The sequence below is a fragment of the Protopterus annectens genome, chromosome 2.part1, assembly GCF_019279795.1.
Source record: "Protopterus annectens isolate FY-2018-M chromosome 2.part1, PAN1.0, whole genome shotgun sequence".
In the NCBI taxonomy this organism is placed as follows: Eukaryota; Metazoa; Chordata; order Ceratodontiformes; family Protopteridae; genus Protopterus; species Protopterus annectens.
The window spans coordinates 651472561-651495794 of record NC_056729.1 but is presented as its reverse complement, the minus strand read 5'-3'; the positions used below and the strand labels follow the sequence as shown (position 1 = coordinate 651495794).

The following is a 23234-nucleotide window of genomic DNA, read 5'->3' as shown; positions in this document are numbered from 1 at the left end:
CTGAGTCAGCAGAAGAGGCATTATCAGAAGGATCCATGGTGGGGAATGCGTCCGGCTCCTCAGGAGTGGGTACCAGTGCTGTCTTGGCCAGTCTGGAGCAATGAGAATCATCTTTGGTCTGTCTGCTCTGGCTTTTAATAGAACTTTGGGCAGCAGAGGAAGAGGTGGAAAGGCATAAACTGTCATTGCTGTCCAACTGAGAGTGCGTCCACTTTCCAGGCCTGTGGATGAAAGGTCCTTGAGCAGAATTTTGTCAATTGGTAATTTCTGTGGGTGGCAAAGAGATCTATGTATGGCCTTCCCCATGCTTGAATTATCTTTGTAAAAACTTGAGGATGCAACTTCCATTCGTGTGGATCTGTCATATTTCTGCTTAGGTTGTCCGCCAGCGTGTTTTCCTTGCCTGGCAGGTACTGTGCTTGAAGTTGGATTTGTAATTCCAGAGCCATGTTCCAAAGAGACATGGCTAGCCTGCATAGGGGGTATGAATGAGTTCCTCCCTGTTTGTTTATGTACCACATCACTGTGGTGTTGTCTGTCCTTATCAATAGCTGGCCTGAATTCAGTAGGTTTTTGAAAGCCATAATAGCATTTATTACTGCTAGCATTTCCTTTTGATTGATGTGTAGGTGCTTTTCTTTTTGGGACCATTTGCCCTGAATGCACCGATCTGTCATGTGCGCCCCCCAGGCGTAGTCCGAGGCGTCTGCTGTGATGACGATTTGCTTGAGGCTTGCAGAATGGGAGACCTATGTTTCTTTGGCATGCTTGAGCCCACCACAGAAATTCCTTTTGAAGACATGGAATCAGTGGTATAACTGTTTCCAAACTGTGGCTGTGTTGAGACCATAAGTTTTTTAGGTACCACTGAAGTTTCCTCATATGCAGCTTTGCACATGGGATTAGTAGGATGCAAGATGTCATGAATCCCAGAGCCTGCAGGATTTTCCTTGCAGTCAGCCTGGTGAAGGTTGCCAGTTTTCTGAAGTAATGAGTTAGTTGCCCTTGTTTCTCTGGCATGAGGTAGACCATCTGGGTGTTTGTATTCAAGCTGGCACCCAGGAAAATTATTGTTTGAGAGGTATTAGGCTTGATTTCTTTTTGTTGACTGTGTATCCCAGAGAATTCAACATTATTACAAACGCCAGGTGTTTCAGAAGTATGTGTTCGCTGTCCGCTTGGATCAGGCAGTCGTCCAAATATGGGTATATCTGTATCCCTTGAAGTCTGCAGAAGGCAATTACTGATGCCAGGCATTTCGTGAACACTCTGGGCGCAGTAGATAAGCCAAAGGGCAATGCAGAGACTTGATAATGGGTTGAACCTGCAAGAAATCTGAGGTATCTTCTGCAATCTTGTCTGATTGGGACATGCAGGTATGCCTCCTTGAGGTCCAATGTTACCAGCCAAGACTCCTTGCCCAGCATGGGAAGAAGCTGCTGTAATGTGAGAATCTTGAATTTTGGTACGAGTAAATATGTGTTTAGGATGGATAGGTCCAAAATAGGTCTCCAATCTTTGCCCTTCCTTGGTACCAGGAATAGTCTGGAATAAAAACCTTGACCCTGTTCTTGTGCAGGTACCTCTTGAATAGCTTTCATGTCCATGAGATCTGAAATTTGTTTTTGTGCCTCTGCCCTTTGATTGTGTGGCAGGTTTGGCATTCCTCTCATTCTTGGAAGGGTGTGAAAGTGGAATCTGTAGCCTCTGTCTATAATGTCCGGGATCCATTTGTCTTTTGTGACAATATGCCAATTTTTCGAAAATAATGCCAGTTTTCCGCATAAAGGTGCTGCCAATTGAGCCTTGCTTGGCATGCAAAGGGGAAAGTCATTGGTTCTGCTTTCTGAATGGCTGTGAACTATCCTCACCACCTCTTGGTGTAGGTGCTTGCCATTGTCTGCCTCTAAATGATCCTTGAGCTTGCCCTCTACCCCTCGGGCGCCTGTATCTACCTCTTTGAGGTCTGTCCGTGGCTGGAAAGGACCAATTTTTTGAAGGCCAGTTTCTACTGAAACGTGGAGGTTGTACCTGTAGGAAATCTTTCACTGTTTGCATTGATTTTGCCTTTTCCTCCATTTTTTTTAATACCTCCTCAGCTTTAACACCAAACAATACATCTTTTTGAAGAGGTGCATCTAGTAGTTTAGCCTTGACATCATCTGGTAAGGTTTGCTCTTTGAGCCAAGCATGTCTACATATGACTGATCCTGTAACAGCAGCTCTACATGAGGCCTCTAAAGCATCAAAACCACATTGCAAGGTATGTTTACCCACTTGCTCTGCACTATGTAACAAATCCTGCAACTCAACTCCTTCAAGTATGGTTGTTCAGGTTGTGACATTTTACCTTTCAACTGAGATAACAAAAACTGTTGATACTTTAACATATGGAACTGACAGTTATTGCCCTCATGGTTAAGGTGGCCGAGGTGTATACCTTTTTCCCCCACCTTTGTAAAGCTCTGGAATCTCTCTCTGAAGGTAATGGATTTTTGGCAGTGGACGCCTTAATTCCCTTGGGACCCTGTGAAATGGTTTCTGGGTCAGCCGCATGGCTTTTGCATAGGAATTGGTGTGAATCAGGAACCCGGTAATACCGGTCAGGCTTGACTGGAGCTGGAGGCAGAGAGTCTGGGTTGAGGCTGGCCTTGGAATACACATAATCTAGTATGTCTAAGACAGGAGGGATAGCCAGAGGCCTGTGCTGAGGGAGCAAGAGGAAATCCCTGAGCCTTTTCTTGGAGTCTGAGTAATCTTGGCCTTCCCAGTGGAAGTGTTCCCTCAAGGTATGCAAGGTTTCCCCAAAAGAGTAGTCCTCAGGGGGGAGACAGAGGGAATGGACTCCTCTGCATCAGAATCTTCAAAAGGGGAGTATGAATCTTCCTGGTCTTCAGAAAGTTCTGAAGTAATGGAGGCCTGGTCCAAGGAAGGGTATTCTTCCTCCACTCTGGGCCTTTTGTCCGAGGGGGGTTGGGAACCCCTGATAAGAGTAATCAAATCCTCAGCCATTTTGAGCATCTGCTTTTTAGGCACGGGGCCTTGAGAGGGGCCCTGTGGAGCTTGTCTTTTAGAAAGCATGGCTGCTTTAGATTTAGTGAAAGCCTTAATGGAAAAAGAAGAAGAAGGCCTGAAGACACCTTGAGAGGTGGCAGGCCTGTCTAAACTCTGAGTTTCCCCACCAAGAGTGGCTTCGGTATATGTAGTCGGGGTGTGGGCCGAAGATCCTGCAACCTCGGGCACAGAAGACACCGCTAATGAAGTGTCATTGGTAGTCAGGGGCTGCTTAGGCGCCTCGCTGAGAACCGGAGCACCAGTAGTCTGCTTTAGCGTGATGTCGGTAGAAGTCGCGAACCTCTTATGTCGGTCCTTATCTTTGTGTCTTTTACTCAAAACTGGAGTCGGATTATTCGACGACATATTGTAATTAAACTTTTTGCCAAAATAGTGTTGGGCGAACTCCGCCCGACGCTTAACAGTGCGTCTGTTGAATGTAGCACAAAAACGACAGGCCGAGACGTCGTGGTCTGGGCCTAAGCAAGGAATGCAAAGGGAATGGAAATCCTTATGCGGTATTTGCTTCCCACATGAAATGCAATTATTAACTTTGTCTGACATCGGTCTGAGGCAAGAAAAATTTCCCCAACGGGGTACTTAGCTTTCAAGAAGACTTTGGTTGAAAAATATTCGTAATCTCAGGAGCTGGCCAACCGGCACTTGCGAACTGCTTCTGCTTCGGGCACCGTGCGGCAAGAAAGACTGAAGAAAATGGCATCGGCTGGTTCTTTTATACCCCTGTCGCACTGACGTCAGGGAAGAAGCGACGACATCTGACGCCGGACCTAGACTTTGGAATTCTGTCGATCGAGGACCCACCTGATGGCAGGAAAACCCATCTGTTATGACTGCAGCTGTATGCGCGATGAACATCTGAAAATGCCAGGAAGCAACAGAGAAACAAAAACTTCCCGAAAAGGGCAGGAATCGGGATATGGAGATAAGAATCCTTGAGATCCAGAGACACCAATAAACCTGAGGAAGCAAAAGGGGAAACAAAGTCTGAAGGGATAACGTTCAAAATGAGGGCATCTACAAAAAAGTGTTTAGATGAGAGAGGTCTAGAATTGTTCTCCAAGTACCCTCTTTTCTGGGTACAAGAAACATCCTGGAGTAAACCCCCCTCCCCCTTTGGGACACAGGCACCTCTTGAACAGGACCCCGAGTCAAAAGGTGCCAATGCACCTCTGAAAAGGAGAGTTGTGCTGGAGGAGTCTGAGGAATACCTATAAAAGAGGAAAGGTATTTCCAAACCATGATATACCTCTGACAAATAATGGATAGGATTCAAGAACCGGAGTAATCTGTAGCCAAACAGGAAGAGACAGAGAGAGAGAAAGACAAAGAGAAAAGTACAGTTTTGTACCTACCATAAATGTAGATGTCCGAACTGGATAGCATCTGCAGTCATAACAACTGGGTTGTCCTGTCGTCAGACAGCCCTTCAGTCGGCCGGATTCCAAAGTCCGGGTCCGGCTTCGGCTGATGTCGCACTTCACCCGACGTCATCTCTGTTGGTCTTCGGGTATAAAGGCATCAGCCGACGCCATTTTCCTCAGTGTTTCTTGCCCCAGATGCCAGAAGCCCTCTTGAAGGCTAAAATTTGGATAGATGCCAATGTTTCCAAAAAGATAGAGGTAAACACAAAAATAAGCATGTATGTACATATATATACAAACAAATACACCATAAAAGACTCCCCCCCACCAGCTAGCTATTAGGAGAGTAAACACCCTAGGTGTACCACAGAGGGAAGGAGGGAGGTAATCCTGACTGCAGATGCTATCCAGTTCGGACATCTACATTTATGGTAGGTACAAAACTGTACTATGTCCTTCATGGATGCATCTGCAGTCATAACAACTGGGTAGAATACCATAGCCAACTAGGGAGGAGGATAAAACTAGATTATGGTGTGTTTAGGATCCCTTGCAGTACAGCAGTGGCAAACCCTGCTCGGGATCTGGAGTATAGAGGCAAATTATAATGCTTGGCAAATGTATGCACGGAGGTCCAAGTAGCCGCCTCAATAATGTCTTTGGTTGCCACTCCTCGTAAGAAGGCTGTGGTAGTGGCTGTTGCCCTTGTAGAATGAGGCCTTATGTTCTGTGGAATTGGTTTTCCATGGAAGGAGTAACAGAATCGTATGCAATTTCCTATCCATTTGGAGATTGTCTGTTTGGAAATAGCTTTTCCTTCCCTTCCTGTTGCATAGGCTACAAAAAGCTGGTCAGTCTTTCTGCTATTTTTGTTCTGTCCAAGTAGTAGCGTAGCTGTCTATGTACATCCAAGGTATGTAGTATTCTTTCCCTCTGTTTTGTGGGTTGGGAAGAAGGTAGGTAGGTGGATTGCCTGGTTTAAAGACACTCTGGATACCACCTTAGGCATAAATGTAGGATTAGTCCTCATGGACACTCTATCTTGGTGGAAGATTAGGAAGGGTTGCACTGCCATTAAGGCCTGTAGTTCTGAAACCCTCCTTGCTGAGGTAATTGCCAGTAGGAAAGCAGTTTTCCATGACAGGTGTTGTAGGTCTGCTGTTGCTGCTGGTTCAAAGGGTGATAGTGTCAATTTTTCTAGTACAAAGTTTAAGTCCCAAGCTGGTAATGGTGGTTTCCTTGGAGGTTTTACATTCTTGATTCCTCTGAGGAACTGCCCGAGCAAAGGGTGCGAAAAAACAGGTGGATCAAAGCTGTACTCTGCTGAAACAGCTGATGCATGTATCTTGATGGAGGAGTAGGAGAGGCCTGAATGAAGAAGTTCGGCCAGATACTCCAGAATGTTAGGCATATCTATGTTTGACACCTCTTTTCCTCTTTCAGTACACCAAATGACAAACCGTTTCCATTTTCCAGCATAGTTCCTTCTTGTTGAAGGTCTGCGTGCTTCAAGAATAATGTCTTTAACTCTTTGGGAAAGTTCTGGATTAGCTGCTGCTATGTGATGTTCCATGCAGCCAGTTGCAACGTTTTTAGGTTTGGATGTATGATGCTGTAGTTGTTCTGAGTTAACATCAAAGGCATCAGGGTATTGGCCACATATTGTTCGAGACATGCTCCTCAGCAGTGGGTACCAGTGTTGTCTTGGCCAATTTGGAGCTATCAGGATTATCCTTGGACGTTCTTCCTTGATTTTTAGTAGTACTTTGTGTATCAAGGGAAGAGGTGGGAATGCATATGCTGTTAGGCCTTTCCAGCTGAAGGAGAGCGAATCCACCTTCCATGCTAGTGGGTGGAATGTCCTTGTGCAGAATTTTTGAGCTGGTGATTGAGAGGTGATGCGAATAGATCTATCTGAGGCATTCCCCATTTCTTTGAGATGGTCTTGAAAATGTCCGGGTGCAGCTTCCATTCGTGGGCATCTGATGTGTTTCTGCTTAGTATGTCTGCTAGAGTATTTTCTTTTCCCGGTACAAATATTGCCTGTAACTGGATGTTGTAGCTGAGTGCCAGGGTCCACAGCTCCAAAGTCATTCTGCATAGGGGGTATGAATGAGTGCCTCCCTGTTTGTTGATGTACCACATGACTGTGGTGTTGTCTGTCCTTATCATCAACTGGCCCTCTTGGAGAAATGGTCTGAACTTTTGGATTGCCAGTTTTACTGCCAGCATTTCTTTTAGGTTGATGTGCAGGTGAAGTTGATCCTGTGTCCACAATCCTTGCACGCATTTGTCCAGCATGTGGGCCCCCCATCCTAGGTCCGAAGCGTCTGTTGTGATGGTCTGGCTTGCTTGACATCTGCGAAAGGGTAGCCCTGGATTTGACTGGCATGCCTGAGCCCACCATAGGAACTCCTGTTTTAAGCATGGAATTAGTGGGATTTCTGTTTCTAGGCTGTGCCTGTGTTGGGACCATAAATTCTTTAGGTACCACTGTAGTTTTCTCATATGTAGTCTGGCAAGTGGGACCAAGATTATGCATGATGCCATGAAGCCCAAGGCCTGTAGTACTTTTCTCGCTGTTAACTTGTTCAGTTTTGTTAGAGCCAAGAAGTAAAGAGGAAGTTCTTTTTGTTTTTCTGCAGTTAGGAATGCCATTTGTTTTACTGTGTCCAATTCCGCGCCCAAGAATGTCCTTGTTTGGGATGGTATCAGCCTTGACTTTTGTAAATTGACTGTGTATCCCAGTGCTTGTAGCAAGTAAATGACCCTTTGTAAATCTGTTGTCAGCTTGCTTTTGTTGTCCCCTTGTAGCAGGCAGTCGTCCAGGTATGGGTAAATTTGAATTCCCTGTAGTCTGCAATGGGCGATTACTGATGCCAGGCATTTTGTGAATACTCTGGGCAGTAGATAAGCCAAAGGGCAATGCTGAGAATTGATAGTGCTCTGATCCTGCAAGAAATCTGAGGTATCTTCTGCAGATTGGTCGAATGGGGACGTGCAGGTATGCCTCCTTGAGATCTAGAGTTACCAGCCAACACTCCTTGCCCAGCATGGGAAGAAGTTGCTGTAGGGTCAGCATTTTGAATTTTGGGACAATGATGTATGTATTTAGGGTGGACAGGTCGAGAATTGGTCTCCAACTTTTTTCCTTTCTTGGCACTAGGAATAGTCTGGAGTAGAACCCCTTTCCTTGCTCTGCTGTTGGCACTCTTTCCACAGCTCTCATGTTTGCTAACTGCATTATCTGTTGTAGAGCCTCTGTTTTTTGATTTGGAGGTAGATTTGGCATTCCTCTTTTGACTGGTAAAGTGTGGAAGTGGAACCGGTAACCTTGATCTATGTTTTTTAAAATCCACTTGTCCTTTGTTATATAGTGCCAGTTCTTTGCAAATAAGGTTAACTTTCCGCCTAGAGGTGCTGCTATTTGTTCCCTGGTAGGCGGATGTAGGGTTAAGTCACTGTGGCTGTGTTGATGTAGTGGCAGTGGTTGTGTCTGTGCCTCTGTTGTTGCCTTGCCACTGTCGTCCTCTGTAGGCACCTCCTCTGGATTGGTTTCTGCCTCTGGAGCGTCTATTCCTGCCCCTTTGAGATCTTGTGGAGTCAGGAAAGGACCAATTTTTGGCAGGCCAGTTCCTGCTAAACCTTGGGGGTTGAACCTGCAAGAAATCTTTAACCGTTTGAACAGATTTTGCCTTTTCTTCCATTTTCTTCATAACCTGCTGGGCAGGTGTACCAAACAAACTTGTCTTATCCATAGGAGCATCTAGCAACTTAGCTTTAACATGGTCGGGTAAAGCTTGCTCCTTTAGCCATGCATGCCTTCTTATCACTGTGCCAGTCATGGCTGATCTAAATGAAGCCTCCAGTGCATCATAGCCACATTTTAAGGAATGGTTACTAACCTGTTGTATGTTATTTACCATTTCTAATACATATTTCTTATCAAGAGATTCATCAGTGGTTAGCTTTTTGGTTAACTGATCAAGCATAAACTCTTGGTATTGTATCATGTGAAACTGACAGTTTAAAGCTCTAGCTGAGAGAGTAGCTGAAGTGTAAACCTTTTTGCCCCATCTGTCTAATGACCTTGCTTCCCTTTCAGAAGGAATAGGGTTTTTAGCTATGGTCGCGGCTACTGCCTTGGGACCCTGGGATACAGTTTCGGGGTCTGCAAGTGGGGCCTTGTAAAGGTGGTGATGAGTGTCTGGCACCCTGTAAAACCTGTCTGGTTTGGCAGGGGCTGGAGGTAAAGAATCTGGTGCGGAGCAGACATTATTGAAAGCATCATCCGCCACAGAGAGAACAGGAGGTATAGCTAAGGGCCTGTGCTGTGGAAGGTGCAGAAAGGTCCTAAGTCTTTTTCTGGAGTCTGAAAAATCCTGTTGCTGCCATTGGAACTGCTCTCGCATGGCATGCAAGGTTTCCCCAAAGGAGAATTCTTCTGGCGGGGAAGCAGCTGGAATGGATTCTTCAGCATCAGAGTCTTCAAAATTGGAGAAAGGAGCCTCTGGCTGGTCAGTTATGTCTGATTCATCGGCAGAATCATCAGAGGACACTGGCTCAGGGGGCTCTGCCCTAGGTCTCTTCTCTGGGGGCTGAGAGGCCCTGTCTGGGTGAGATTGAGATCCTCTAATTAATGAAATTAAATCTTCTGCCAGAGTAAGCATTTGAGAACTAGAAGAGGGCCTGGTTGTAGGGGTTTAACAGGCACTGTTTTAGTAGTCTTGGCTGCTTTAGCCCTGGCGAAGGCCTTAATGGATATGGCTGCTGGAGGCCTAGCAGCACCACGTGCTGGGGTAGAGACATCCAAGGGAATAGTGTCTGATAAGTCAGTGGCAACCACCGTAGTGGGTAAAATTTCTGAGGCCGATTCAAGAGTGGTAGCAGGGGCCTCAGTTGTAGAGATAGATTCAGCTGTACTTTGATCAGTTTTCTCGGTTTCAGCGAAACCGAGACACTCATGATTTGCTTAGCCATGGTTTCGGCGAAACCGCGGACCGCGAGTGTCGGTCTTTATCTTTGCGTTTCTTGGCAGATTGGGTAGTCGGAGGGTCCGACGGCATAATGTACGCAAAATCAGAACCGAAAAACTGTTCTGCAAACTCAGACCGACGCCTAAGCGTTCGTCGGTTGAAAGAAGCACAGGCCGAACAGGCTGCTACGTCGTGGGCTGGGCCTAAACAAGGCAGACAATAAGAGTGGAAATCTTTATGAGGTATTTGTTTCCCACAGGTTAAACAATTATTAACTTTTTCTGACATCGGCTGAGGCAAGAAAGAGTCCCCAACGGGGTACTTAGCTTTAGAAGTCTTCGAAGCAGTATTCGGTAGAAGTAATCTCTGGATCCGACCGACCGGCACTCGCGAACAGCTTCTGCTTGAGCCACGCGGCAAGAAAGACGGAGGAAAATGGCGTCGGCTGATGCCTTTATACCCGAAGACCAACAGAGATGACATCGGGTGAAGTGCGACATCAGCCGAAGCCGGACCCGAACTTTGGAATCCGGCCGACTGAAGGGCTGCCTGACGACAGGACAACCCAGTTGTTATGACTGCAGATGCATCCATGAAGGACATCAGGAAAGTGACTAGGATAGTCAGACAGCACCTGGTTTATCTAAAAAAAAGGATACTTCTGAGGACAGAAATCTGAGTAGCCTTAGCAGGTGCAGACCATTTGCCACCCTTTTTACTCTTAGGAGGAGGGAGAGACTGCCTGTGAACAAAGGCTGACTTATTGGGGTAGCCTCTCTGAAATTTAGGCACAGGAGAAAAACACATTTAAATTCCTGTAAAGACTTGCTCTTATCCTGAAGGGACTTAAGAACACAGCAGCACAGCTTCACCAAACAAGTGTTTATTATTAAGAAAGGCTTCCATCAACTTAGCCTTAATATCATCATGCAAAGGTTGAAGCCAAAGCCTAGAATACCTCCTCATCAATGACACAAAAGCAGCAGTCTTAAAAGCATCTGCTGCATCATAACTATACCTGATGGAATGACGAGCCACCTGGGAGAAGTCCCTAACAGGTACAAGGTAAAAGTTCTACTCTCAAGAGTCTGGAAGACCAGAAATCTGACAGGCCTGGCATAGCAGAACCAACAAATACCTGGGACATATGGGTATAATTTTCTGTTTAAGCAATCCCATAACATGTTGCTGGTACTTAAGCATATGAAATTGACAGTTTAAGGCCCTGACTGCCAAGGTTGCAGATGTATAAACCTTTTTTCCCCATCTGTCCAGTGCCCAGTCGGAGGGGGTAGGGCTCTTTGCTGTTGAGGCCTTAACTCCCTTTGGACCCTGTGAAATAGTTTCAGGAACAGCAGCAGGGTTTCTAAATAGAAATGTATGAGAGTCAGGGACCCCGTAATATCTGTCAGGCTTACTGGGAGCCAGAGGTAAGGAGTCAGGGGTCAGGCTTGACTCTGAAAACACATCATCCTGAAAACACATCATCCACAATGTCTAAAACAGGGGGAATGGCTAAAGGCTTGTGCTGAGGGAGAAGGAAATCCCTGATCCTCTTTCTTGATTCTGAAAAGTCTTGACTCTCCCAGGGAAAATGCTCCCTCAAAGTATGCAAGGTTTCTCCAAATGAATAATCCTCAGGAGGAGATGCACATGGAATAAACTCCTCAGCATCAGAATCCTCATAGGGAGGTAAAGATAATTCCTGATCATAAGAAATAGAAACCTGACCTGAAGATTCATAGTCAGTGTCTTGCCTAGGCCTCTTATCTGGAGGGGGATGGGTACCCCTGATCAAGGTAATGAGGTCTTCAGCCATTCTGATCATCTGTTTTTTTTAGGCATAGAGGCCTGTGCACGTGGCTCAGGCGTTGGTTTTTTAATTTTAGAAGATGTCTTTGCCTTTGGTTTTGCAGCTTTTGTCGGTTTGATATATAAATGTTGAGGTCTGAATACACCTTCAGAAGCCGGTGCCTGCTCAGCGGCTCTGAACCCATTTGAGGCAGATACATCCGTCGGTCCAATACCTTGAGTATCTTGTGGCATGCCGGACTCCACATGGGTGTCGGTAGAGGCCTGCTATTCGAAGGTAGTGGGTATCAGGGGCTGCGAAAGTGCCTCACTGAGTACTGGTGAACCAGCGACTGGCTTAGGAGAAGCTTCCTCATCGGTTTTGGATCTCGACTGCCTTTCTCTGTCCTTTTCTTTGCATTTTTTTATGTACTCCGGTAGTCGGATTGCTATCCGACAACATTTTTGGGTAGTTAAATCTGTTTCCAAAACACTTAGATGCAAAAATATACCGACACTTAATAGTGCGTTGGTTAAATCTAGCACAAAACTGACAGCTAGGCACATTGTGGTCAGGGCCTAGGCAAGGAATACAGTATAAATGGAAATCCTTATGAGGTATTTGCTTCTCACAAGTAATACAATTAACTTTTTCTGACATTGGTAAAAAGCAAGAAAAAAGTTTCCCCAATGGGGTACTTAACTTTAGTGAACACTTCGGTTCTGAAACCCAAACTCAAATATTTCAGTAGTCGGCCGACCAGCACTTGCGAAATGCTTCTGCTTCAGGCACCGCGTGGCAAGAAAGACTAAAGAAAATGGCGTCGGCTGCATATTTTATACCCCCGACGACCGGACGTCATGGAAGAGAAGACAGCAACCGACGAAGGACCCAAGACTTTGGAATTCAGGCCAGCTGAGGGCAACCTGCCAGCAGATTACCCAAATGTAATGACTGCAACAGTGAAACACGAAGAACATTCTACAGGCACAGAGATTCCTGGATTTTGAAAACACAAACTCCCTGGACCAGATCTTCAATACACCAACCAGGGGTGCAACCATACTGAATCTGGTCCTCGCTAATGTGGGAGAGTGCCGCACACCCCCCCTACTGTAATCCCTTCCCTGGTAAGTTCAGATCATAAAATGGTCTCCTTTGAAGTAAAAAACAAAACCTGGACCCCCAGCTAAACCTGGAATATTTAGGAACTATTCTAATGCTAACCTCCTGCTATTAAGTGAGAACCTGACAACATTTCAAGGCCCCATAAACCTAAGAACACTGCTGCCTATGCAGAACTGTTCACAGAAACTCTGTACAAGCATGTTAATAGCTGCATAAAGGTAGCTGTACCCACCATAAATAAGTATAGAACCAACTCAAAAAACATTTATGGGTTTTATGGCTAGTTGACCAAATTACGTGGTGCAGGGTACAAGCACCTAAACAGCAGAAAGAAAATGTGCACTAGAAGAATAATGCAGTACAACTTCAGAAGAATAACACTCAAAGTTAAATAAGTGCCCACCAGAGATGCACATTATTAAAATCTCTGAAAATTACTAACTGTACAGAAGAAAACAAACAGTTTGCAGAATAAATGAATTTAATGGCATTCAACGTGGGAAAGGCAACAAATGTCAATGTCTAGACAGTGAAACAGGGTGAATATATTAAAGATCGGAACAAATTAAAATTTAAGATTCAAACTGCACAAAACCACAACTTGGAAAGAAGGAATAATAAATAGAGGGCGGCCATAGAATTTATCATATTTCTTAACAGAAAATACCACAGGGGAAAAAAACTGACCAGAGAGCAACAGAGATAAAGCGCTGTAAAAAAGATATCTAGAGAGAGCAGTCTTGACACACAGTATTACAGGTTTAACTGAAAGAACTAGTTGCCATGGCAAGCTTTACATACAAGATAACTACAGAGTATCAGTAACAGTTCAGTTATTACTAAGGATGGGCTTCCTCATGCCAGATCTTTGTTTCAGAAATATAGATCTTACCCAGAGGATAAACAGTCTAAGGGTAATTTGGACAACTTCATAAATAAAAACAAATCTGTAATGCTTAGATTTTGTTTTGTGTGCCTGGACAGCCTGATGTTCCAAGCTCATAATACTACATTTTAAATTATTTCCATTGCACTACTTTATAATGATCAGCTATAGTCTATTACACTAATGTCTGGACTCCAGCTTCTTACTAACCAAAGTCTGACTCCTTGTAGGTCCATTAAACAGCCAACAGGCCATGGGTTCCATATGTGTGCATGCGAGAGAGAGAGGGAGGGGTTTAAGGGCCTACAACCTGGTTAACACAGTAGGTATCAGTTTAAGCATAATAAGACTTCTCTGAGCAACACTGGATCTTCGTCTGAAAGATTCCAGAAAGGCCCAGAACCACTTTCAAGCACCAGAACTAAAATCTCATAATGGCATTTCATTGTCTCTGAACGGAGTGTGCTTAAATTGAGAATTTAATGCTGCAACACTCTGACAAGCAGAATCCATATGCACATTAAAGCTTTCCTCTCTATGGAGAGCCTCAAGTTTATGAAGAGTGGCTAGTAGGCTACTTAAGGAAGACATTTCAGTTTTAAGTCCTGGAAAACAAAGCAGCCTTGAATTAACAAGGCTGATTCTCTAAGTAATGCAGTGACATTTTTCTAAAACCTTGGTTGCTCCTGATGTTGTCATCCTGAAGATGAATTTCTTGTAGAAAATCCTTCTCACTACTACTAAACAGGCATTCCAGATGGATTCTATAAGTTAAACCCTTGGTTCCACCATTTTAGAAAATATACGTTTGCAATGGACAACTGCTCTTTGGTATCCATATGGATGAAAAAGTGCGCCCCCCCCCAGGTCACAGTAGTAAACAAAAATTAAAGCAACAGAGAATATACTATCATCATTCAGACATAACTCCATGATAAATGCCAGAGTGTTGACTAGATCTTCACTAACATTAGTCTTGTTTCCCTAATCGGTCCCAAACTGCACAAAACAAAATAAAAGACAGACAATGCAATGAAAAATGTATTTGTACAATAGATAGTCACATTCTTTGAGTACGAAGATAACAGCAGACAAAAGCCACTTAGCTCCAAGCTATACATGATCCCTCTATTCCCTTTTCACTACATGCTATGATAGCCCTTACATTGATATAGTTGCACGTGAGACGCACACACTCACACTCACACTCACACTCACACTCACACTCACACTCACACTCACACTCACACTCACACTCACACTCACACTCACACTCACACTCACACTCACACTCACACCCCTCCTACAAACATGCTTCAATTTTATGGCAATTAGAAATGTATCGGAAAATAAAAATCAAAAATACAAAAAGCTCTCATCATGGACAGAGTACTGCCTAAATTTCTGGAAGTCAGGAAGCCTATTTCTCCAAATCTAACTAAGCCACTAATATTCAACAAAAAGAAAAAAAACAACATTAAAAATGAAAGAAGAACGAATCAACTACACCTAAACTTCCAGTGCTAAATTTCTTAGAATATACTGCTGCGGAGACCAACCGTAGCGGAGTATTCAAGGTAATGCCTACAACGGTTAACCAATGCCAATGGTGGCTAAGGCAATGGGATCAAATGAAAAATATCCTAAAATACAGGAGAAACTAAGGGAGAGTCAAGGCAGAACTACTATCTACAAATGTTCAAATCAAGAGTTATTCCTGAAAAATGAGAGAAGGCAAATTAATTATTTGCAAAGAGCAACAAAAATCTGGAAACCAGTTTCACCTCTTCAATAGGAGAAACAAACTGTAAACTCGCCTAAACAGACAAATGACAACAGCAGTACTTCCTTAATGTATAAGAAATACCTGGAATCTGATAAAGAAATTGATACAGCAAAGATTCAATGTAAGGAAATATTTGCAAACAAAGCATACAGCTAAACAAAGTGTCTTGCCACATGGTAATGGAGGTTACAGAACCAACTATGTGGCAGAACAGAGGACATCCAATAAAGTACAATCTAAGAAGGGGAGGGAACAAGCGCAGCAAGTACAACACTCCTTGGAAAAAGTGTGGTTAAATGTCTTCACTATCTTTTTTTGTAATGCTGTTTACTGCACCTTTCACTAAACCTATTAAACTGTAAGAGAAACCCATATAAATCAAAATGCACCTTCCAAAGATGTCAATAATATTGTTGTGGTTGTCTCCAAATATAAACTACATAAACTGTTTAACATGAGTGGTTGGTTACAAATGAGAAAAAGCATACAAAATTAGTAGTTGATAAGCAATGAGCCCTAAAACTGTTAAGGTAATCACCTTCATTAGTTTAACAGCAGAACTGCTCCAATGTCTATATCTGATGGGAAGAAAAAAAAAATCGCTCTAATAAATGTGAAAATTATGGTAAAGGTCTTACCCTGCTCAAGTCGCTTGATCTGTTGTATCTGGTCAACTGTCTTTTTCAAAATTCTGCATTTGTCTGGCTTAACACTTAGGCTGTCAATGTCCCTGATGTTGGCAGACAAGAGTTCAGCAAGCTCCTCAATGTATTTATTCTCTCTTTCTCGACGCCGCTTCTCCAAACTAGAAACAAAAATAATATTAATGGTAAAATGTTTAATCAGTTACCCTGGTATTACTTTGTCACCTCCCCACCACAAAAAAAAAAAAAAAAAACTTTAGCTCTGTACTTCCCAGAATGGTAGCTTTATTTAACCTCTGCTCAACCACCGGAAACCAACAGACTGGATTGCCTCTGGTGCCTATTCTGCCAGGCAATGAACTGACATGATCAAGTTCCTCCTCTAACCCACAAATCTTCTACATTGTAGGAACTCTCCAAATCGATTCCTTGGCTAAGACATTTACATCCCAATAGCCACAATGTGAATATGTAACCTATTAGGAAAAGCAAAACACGGCTTCTCTCCAGATGTCTCCAGCCTTGCTGCATCTTTGGGACTCAAAGGCACCCTGCAGCAATAAACACTGCAACAGGATTACCTTTGTTCCCTAGGAAATGCTAGGTATGTTCAAAATCTCAAAAACACAACACAGCAATGCGTTAAGTGGATTGTGAACAATGTTACCTACACTGAGGCTGAAGATACAAGTAAACCTACTGCCCAATAAACTTGTCTCTAACGTCACCCCTTTCTCCCCTCCGTCTGTACATAAAAATGGCTCACCTCCAGCTATCACAAAAGCTCAAATGCTAAAAATGCTGCATAGATGGGTCCTGACAATATACCTGGATGCATCTTAAATAGCATGAAGCATGATTTAGCCACACCCTTAACAACAATGTTCAGTTTCAGCCTCCGTACAGGTTTTGTACCAAGCAAATGGAGAACTACAGTCATTCCTTGAAACTCATCAATCAGACTTGTATCTCCAAACACTGGAACTATCTCAGTTTCAGTTCATTAAGGACAAGTCAGGCATACTCAACCTGGTGGAATGTTTCTTTTTTAAATGTCACCAAAGCAATGGGTGAAGGCAAAAGAGTACACACCACATACCTCAACCTGGCCTAATGTTTTGAAACAATTCCCTATCCAGACATTGTAGAAAAGATTAATAATCTGGGAATAAACCTGTGTCACCCAATGGATTGCCATATGGCTCACAGATAAAACACAAGAAATCAAAACAGTGGAAGTTACCTCCACAAACAGGCCAGTCACCAGTGCAGTCCCCCAGGGTTCTGTGCTGGGACCTTTCTAAAGTAAAAGCTAATATCAAAGGGTTCTGCCTGACTAAGTATGTAGATGACTGAAGGCTAGCAGCACTCACTGGAATCCCCAATTATCCACCCATCCGGCAGGATAGTTTAGCCCAAATAAATAACTGGTGCCAAAATAGAGGACTGAAGCTAAATGCCAAAAAATGTATTACTGTATCCTTTGCAGAGTCATCTACCCAAATATACTACCACACTTACAGTATGACCCTAAGAGTTGACCCAGCTGTTCAGGATTTGGGATATTGGACACTGACCTGACTTTTGACAAAAATGTGTCCATTGTTGTAAGAAGAACCTTCTATATTGCACAGCTTATAAATAAAGGGATTGTGTCTAAATCTAGGTTTATCAGCGTCTCCCTTTACTCAGTGCTCATTAGGCCAATCGCTGAATACAATGCCCTCTTTGGCATGAATCGGTCCAGACACAAGAAAATGGAAAGCTGACATAGTTACCCAACGAAACATGTCTTACGTGAACCAACTCAAAGCCCTGCTATTATACTCTGTATCCTTTAGACAGATAAGAGTTGAAATGTGGCTGGCATACAAGGCATTCTCTAATCCAATACGGACGGCTCTACCACACATCAGCAACACAAATGGCATCAAACTACTGATCTTAACCTCTTCTGTAATATCAACAGAATGGTTTGGAGGAACAGGTATTTTTTGCTCAGGGCACCAATGCTCTGGAAGACTCCTCATCCACATAAAACAAAGTTCATCCCTGTCCATACTCAAGCGCAACTTGGATCTATAGATGGGAAACAGAAATTTTACCCCAGGACTGCCTCTTGTACTACTAATAGGCAGCTTCTAAATGCTTTATGCCATGCATGGGTCCCTTCAAATTGCAAATTGTTTATGGTATGATCCTAGCTATTCTCAATACAGACACACACACACATATATATATATATATATATATATATATATATATATATATATATATATATATATATATATATATGGGTTAAGGCCAATCTATAACCACATGGGATAGGTTAAATCCAAGCACTAAAACGGAAGTTGGTTGGGCTTAAAATGGTCTGCAACAGCAGCTCGAATAGCACTTACCTATGAACCTATAAATGGTGAGATATCAAAAAAAAAATTTTTTTTTTTTGCTTTTGCTTTTGTTCTGCTAAATACTTGAGCTTTGGCCGGCTAAGATCTGCCTGCAATCAAATGGACATATAAGTGAATTTAAGTACACTTTTATCTGCACTTTTTTCATATAGTACTGCATTCTGTGTTTTTGTTTCTTACTGAATATTAGTTGAACTGAAAATTGTAGCTCTCTGTCTCAACAATTAGTTTCCAACCCTCCTCCCTGTTCTTGTTTTGGTGTTAATCTTGGTGGCTTTGAAACTGCACGCCCCTCTTGTAAATTTGTACTTGGATACTCCTTCTAGGCCCATCTCATCTGCTCAGTCAACTGAGTGCAGTGAGGTCATATTCTGATTTCAGGCACTCCTACTGTGTACAAAGAGAGCATTTGGGGGAAAAAAAAATTCTAAATTTGTTTCCTGCCCTTCCTGTAAGTACTCTAATCCACATACATATTTGCTGTATCCATGACTATTTGTAAGCTTCTGAGCCCCCAAACCTTTCTGTGCTGGAGAGAAGCCTTCTAGCTTAATTTTGTTTCTTAAAACTAGACAGTTTTTTTAGTTTCAGCACTCAAATCTGTTTCTTTGAGCTCAGCACTTATTCAAAACTCGTTGTAAGCACTAAATAAGCTACAAATTACTACAGCACTCAACTTTCCTCACTTGTCTAGAGGAAAGCAGTTTTTAGTACTTAATAAATAAGCACCTATCCAGGCATGTCTAAGGGTCATCCCTCTGTGTTTTCTCCTGTCTACCTGATGAATCTGGGCATCTTGGGGCAATGCAGGAATTGCTTCATGTACACAGACAACCCTCTCCTCCTACCACCCAACACTACAACCTGTGAGAGATGCACTTATATAGCCAAACTGGAAGTAAAGCTCTCTAGACCCAGGACTGGAATAGACAGTCAAGAGGAGAAGGTAAACACTTGCACCACACCACACTCATCACATAGTTGCTCAAAATCTACACCAACAAAACACACACAGAAATGCAAAACACACACCTACATTCGCAGAGGCTCTCAATAAAAACCTGCCCAAGCAACAGGGACCTCCAAAGCACAAATGTAAGCAAACTCCACTCCCAACACTACCCAAACGACACATAGCCCACAATTTCAGTGTGCCACTCAACCACAGCCCTTAAGGCATAACAATATACCCAACACTCTAGTCATAGGTGACTCTATAGTCAGGCACACTGATGTTCCACTCACCAGGCTAAACAAGGACAAAGTCACTGTCAGCTGCCTGTCTGGTGCCAGGATCTGCCACATAACGCAAAAACTCAGGTCACTCCACAACAAATACAAACATGACTCCGTCATTGTCCATGTTGCTGTGAATGACCTGAGACGTACCTCCCTGGACTACATGAAAAGAGACATGGAAGAGCTCTCCAATCTTGTAGCCCAGGCAGGTATGACCCTAGTCCTCAGTAGCATCCTGCCATTGCCCAGAATTATACCACAGTACAAGGACAAAATGATTGACATCAACAACTGGCTAAGCTTCTGGTGTCATTCTAAGGGAATCCAGTATTTGTCTGCCTGGGATGACATGATCGACAGACCATGATGCTTTGCCAGAGATGGCCTGCACCTGTCGCCCTTGGGATTCCGGATACTGGCTAAGGCTCTTGCCACCCCTATAGTGCCTTTTTTAAGCAAGGTTCAAATGACAAATTCACCACCGTAACAGGTACAAGCAAGCAAAATCTGAGGATAATGCTACTCTATGCTAGAAGTCTAAACCTCAAAATGCAATCACACGAGGCACTCCTTAAAATGGGGAACATCAACATCTGTGCAGTGACTGAGACCTAGTTCAAAGCTCCAGAGAGCACCCCTGCATTACCAGGCTATAATTCATACCACACCTTTCGGCCACCTAACCCGGACCAAAGCACTAAAGGCAGAGGTGCGTCTATATTCATTACCTCCAGGCTACTTGCACAGCATAATGCATCCGAGATTATCCAAGTGCAACTAACTCTGGGCAAGCCCGCAATCCAAACTGTAGCTTGCTACAGACTCCCCACCATGCCCCAGGATTCCCACTCCTCATTTCTCAATACACTGGAAAATATTACGGCACAACCCAACACCCTAATAATGGGCGATTGCAACTACCCCACCATTAACTGGGAAAACTACTCATGTACCAACTCTTTTGCTCAACGTTTTCTGGAATTCATAAATTCCAACACCTTGGATCAACTTATTCACACCCCCAACAGGGGCAGCAATATCCTAGACCTGGTCATTACTAACATGGGTGACCAGTGTTCCACACCAGAGGTCAATTCCTCGCTGGTCAGATCCGACCACAAGCTAATCCCCCTAGACATCCACATCCCGCCCCCACCCCCCCATTAGGGAAACCACCGTAAAAAACTTCTCCAAAGCCAACTTCACACTTCTTAAGACAGAAGTGGCAAAATTCATGACAACCATGCAGACGGACAACAGAGGTACGACTGCTGAATCCTACACAAATGCACTTTATAAGCACTTGCACAAGTGCATGGATCGTGCTAAGCCTAAAAGAACCAATATGCTATCCTCCAAAAAAAAAAAAAAAGAAGCCAATCTGGTGGTCCTCTGCCATAAACAAACTCTACAACAGAAGAAAGAAACTGTTGCAAAAAAAAGAGTAAAATCCCATGACTGGAGGATCTCCCTGGTCAGCCTCACTAAGAAGCTGAGATCCCTCATAAAATCCTCCAAAGCTAATTATGAAAACAAAATTGCCACCGACTAAAGACAACCACAAAGTATTCTACAGCTATGCCAAGAATCTCAATGGCAACACTCAGATCTGCTCTGAGTTACAGCACAATGGCGCTAAATATACAGAACCAACTGATAATGCCAACATCTTGGCAGATAGGTTCAGTGCTAACTTTACCCCCCTCTCACCCCCTAGAGGGCTCATCTCTACACAGGAAGAATGCAAAGTTCCTGTAATCATGGCTGCACAGGTAAAAAAAACTCTCCCCAAAGCCAAGAACACAGCATCCATGGGACCTGACAATATCCCAGGCTGCGTACTACATGACCTGCAGAACGAACTGGCATCCCACCCAAGTACCATGTTCAATCATAGCCTCACCTCAGGCTTTGTGCCCACTGAATGGCACACCGCAATGGTTATCCCACTCCACAAAGGGGGAGCCACGACGGACCCCGGGAACTACCGCCCCATTAGCCTGATGAGCTGGGTCTGCAAGGCCATGGAACGTATCATCATGGAACTCTAACAAAAGACATTGGTAATCTCCAAACTCTGGACACCACCCAGTTCGGGTTTGTAAAAGGCAGATCATATCTCCTAAACCTGATAGACTTCTTTGAAGCAGTCACCAAAGCCATAGATGAGGGTAAGGTGGTTCACACAGCCTATCTAGATCTGGCCAGGGCTTTTGATACCATATCTCACTCTGGAATTATAGATAAACTCACTAAACTAGGTATAAATCCCTATGCCACAAGATGGGTTGCCAACTGTCTCATGGACAGAACCCACACTGTGAAAGCAGCAGACTCCAAATCCGACTTCAGACAAGTGGAGTACCACAGGGTTCAGTCCTGGGTCCTCTCCCGTTTGGTACATACTTCTTTGAAGTACAGGCTAACACAGAAGGTCTTTGGCTAACGAAGTTTGCAGATGACTGCAAACTGGGAGCTATACTCGAAACTTCTAATGATGTGGACCATCCTACAAAAGGGCCTCACTAAGACAGATGCCTGGTGTCAAAGCCATGGCCTGAAGCTCAATGCCAAAAAGTGCATTGTCATCCCCTTTGGTAAAAACTCTACCTATGAACTACCACATAGGTGCTAGTCTACTTAACACCGAAAGTGTGATAAGAGACCTTGGGACACAGGTGGACAGTAGTCTCCTTTGATAGAAGGATTTCCTGACCACTGTGGAAATGTGATTATGTGGCACACCTCATCACAAAAGGTTTATCATCCAGAAAAAAAAAAAGAGGTCATTGTTCCCCTCTACTCATCACTCATTAGACCCATTATAGAGTACAACGCCAATTTTGGTATGTACCTCACAAGACATCTACAACTGGAGAGGCCACAGAAATACCTCATAATGGCACAGGAAAATAATTTTCTTGGGTGGCGTAAGCCACGGAACCTTGTTGGCTAGGCTTACGTAGGCCCTTGGGCCGATAGCCTAGTACCTACCTATGAACCTATAAAGAGGATTACTGGCCTCAAGCAGACACCCTGCACAGACAGTCTCAAAAAACTCCAACTTTACTCCGTCACATATCGCCTACTCAGAGGCGATCTCTGCCCAACATACAAAGCTATGTCAAACCCAAAAAGTACAGTTTTGTACCTACCATAAATGTAGATGTTCGAGGATTCCATTGCTGCAGTCCTGACTATTGGGTATAGTCCGCGTCCAGTCGGCCCGAATACCAGAGTATAAGGCTGACGTCGGTCATGGCGCCTTAGACTGACGTCAGTACGTCAGGGTACTAATGCGCATGACCGACGTCATATCCTCAGTCTTTTCTTGCCCCAGATGTCAGAAGACCCTAAAAAGACAAGTCCCAGAAAACCTGCACCAAAAACATGTACAATATATACAACAATATATACAAAAACATAAGCATGTAAACTCACCTACACAACCACCCCTAAAATCAGAGGGGAAGGAGGGAGGGTAAATTGGACTGCAGCAATGGAATCCTCGAACATCTACATTTATGGTAGGTACAAAACTGTACTATGTTCTTCGTCTTCCATTGCTGCAGTCCTGACTATTGGGTAGAATCCCAAAGCAGAGGTAAGGGAGGCTGGCAATTTATAAAGAAGTAGGAGCTGACAACATGCCTTGCAAAACAGCTGTGGCAAAACCAGCCCTAGACTTAGAGTAGATAGGAAGGTGATAATGCTTAGAGAAAGTATGCACTGAACTCCAAGTAGCTGCTTCCAAAATATCCTTAGTTGCCACCCCCCTTAGAAATGCTGTTGAAGTGGCAGTAGCCCTAGTGGAATGAGGCCTAATCCCAGATGGAATCTCCTTGCCATGATGGGAATAACAAAATGCAATGCAAAAGCCAATCCACCTGGAAATAGTTTGTTTTGACACAGGCTTGCCCTGTGAACTCAAAG

At 43.8% G+C, this 23234-nt stretch overlaps 1 protein-coding gene across 4 annotated transcripts in view; it reads right to left on the bottom strand.

Annotated features, from left to right (window-relative positions):
* Nucleotides 1–23234, bottom strand: part of NCOA1 (nuclear receptor coactivator 1) — a 1171950-nt gene that overhangs the window by 849031 nt on the left and 299685 nt on the right. For all 4 annotated transcript variants that reach the window (XM_044062390.1, XM_044062389.1, XM_044062386.1 and 1 more), the window contains exon 3: nucleotides 15643–15809. In XM_044062390.1, the coding sequence (XP_043918325.1) occupies nucleotides 15643–15809 (167 nt within the window). The remainder of the gene's footprint in view (nucleotides 1–15642; nucleotides 15810–23234) is intronic.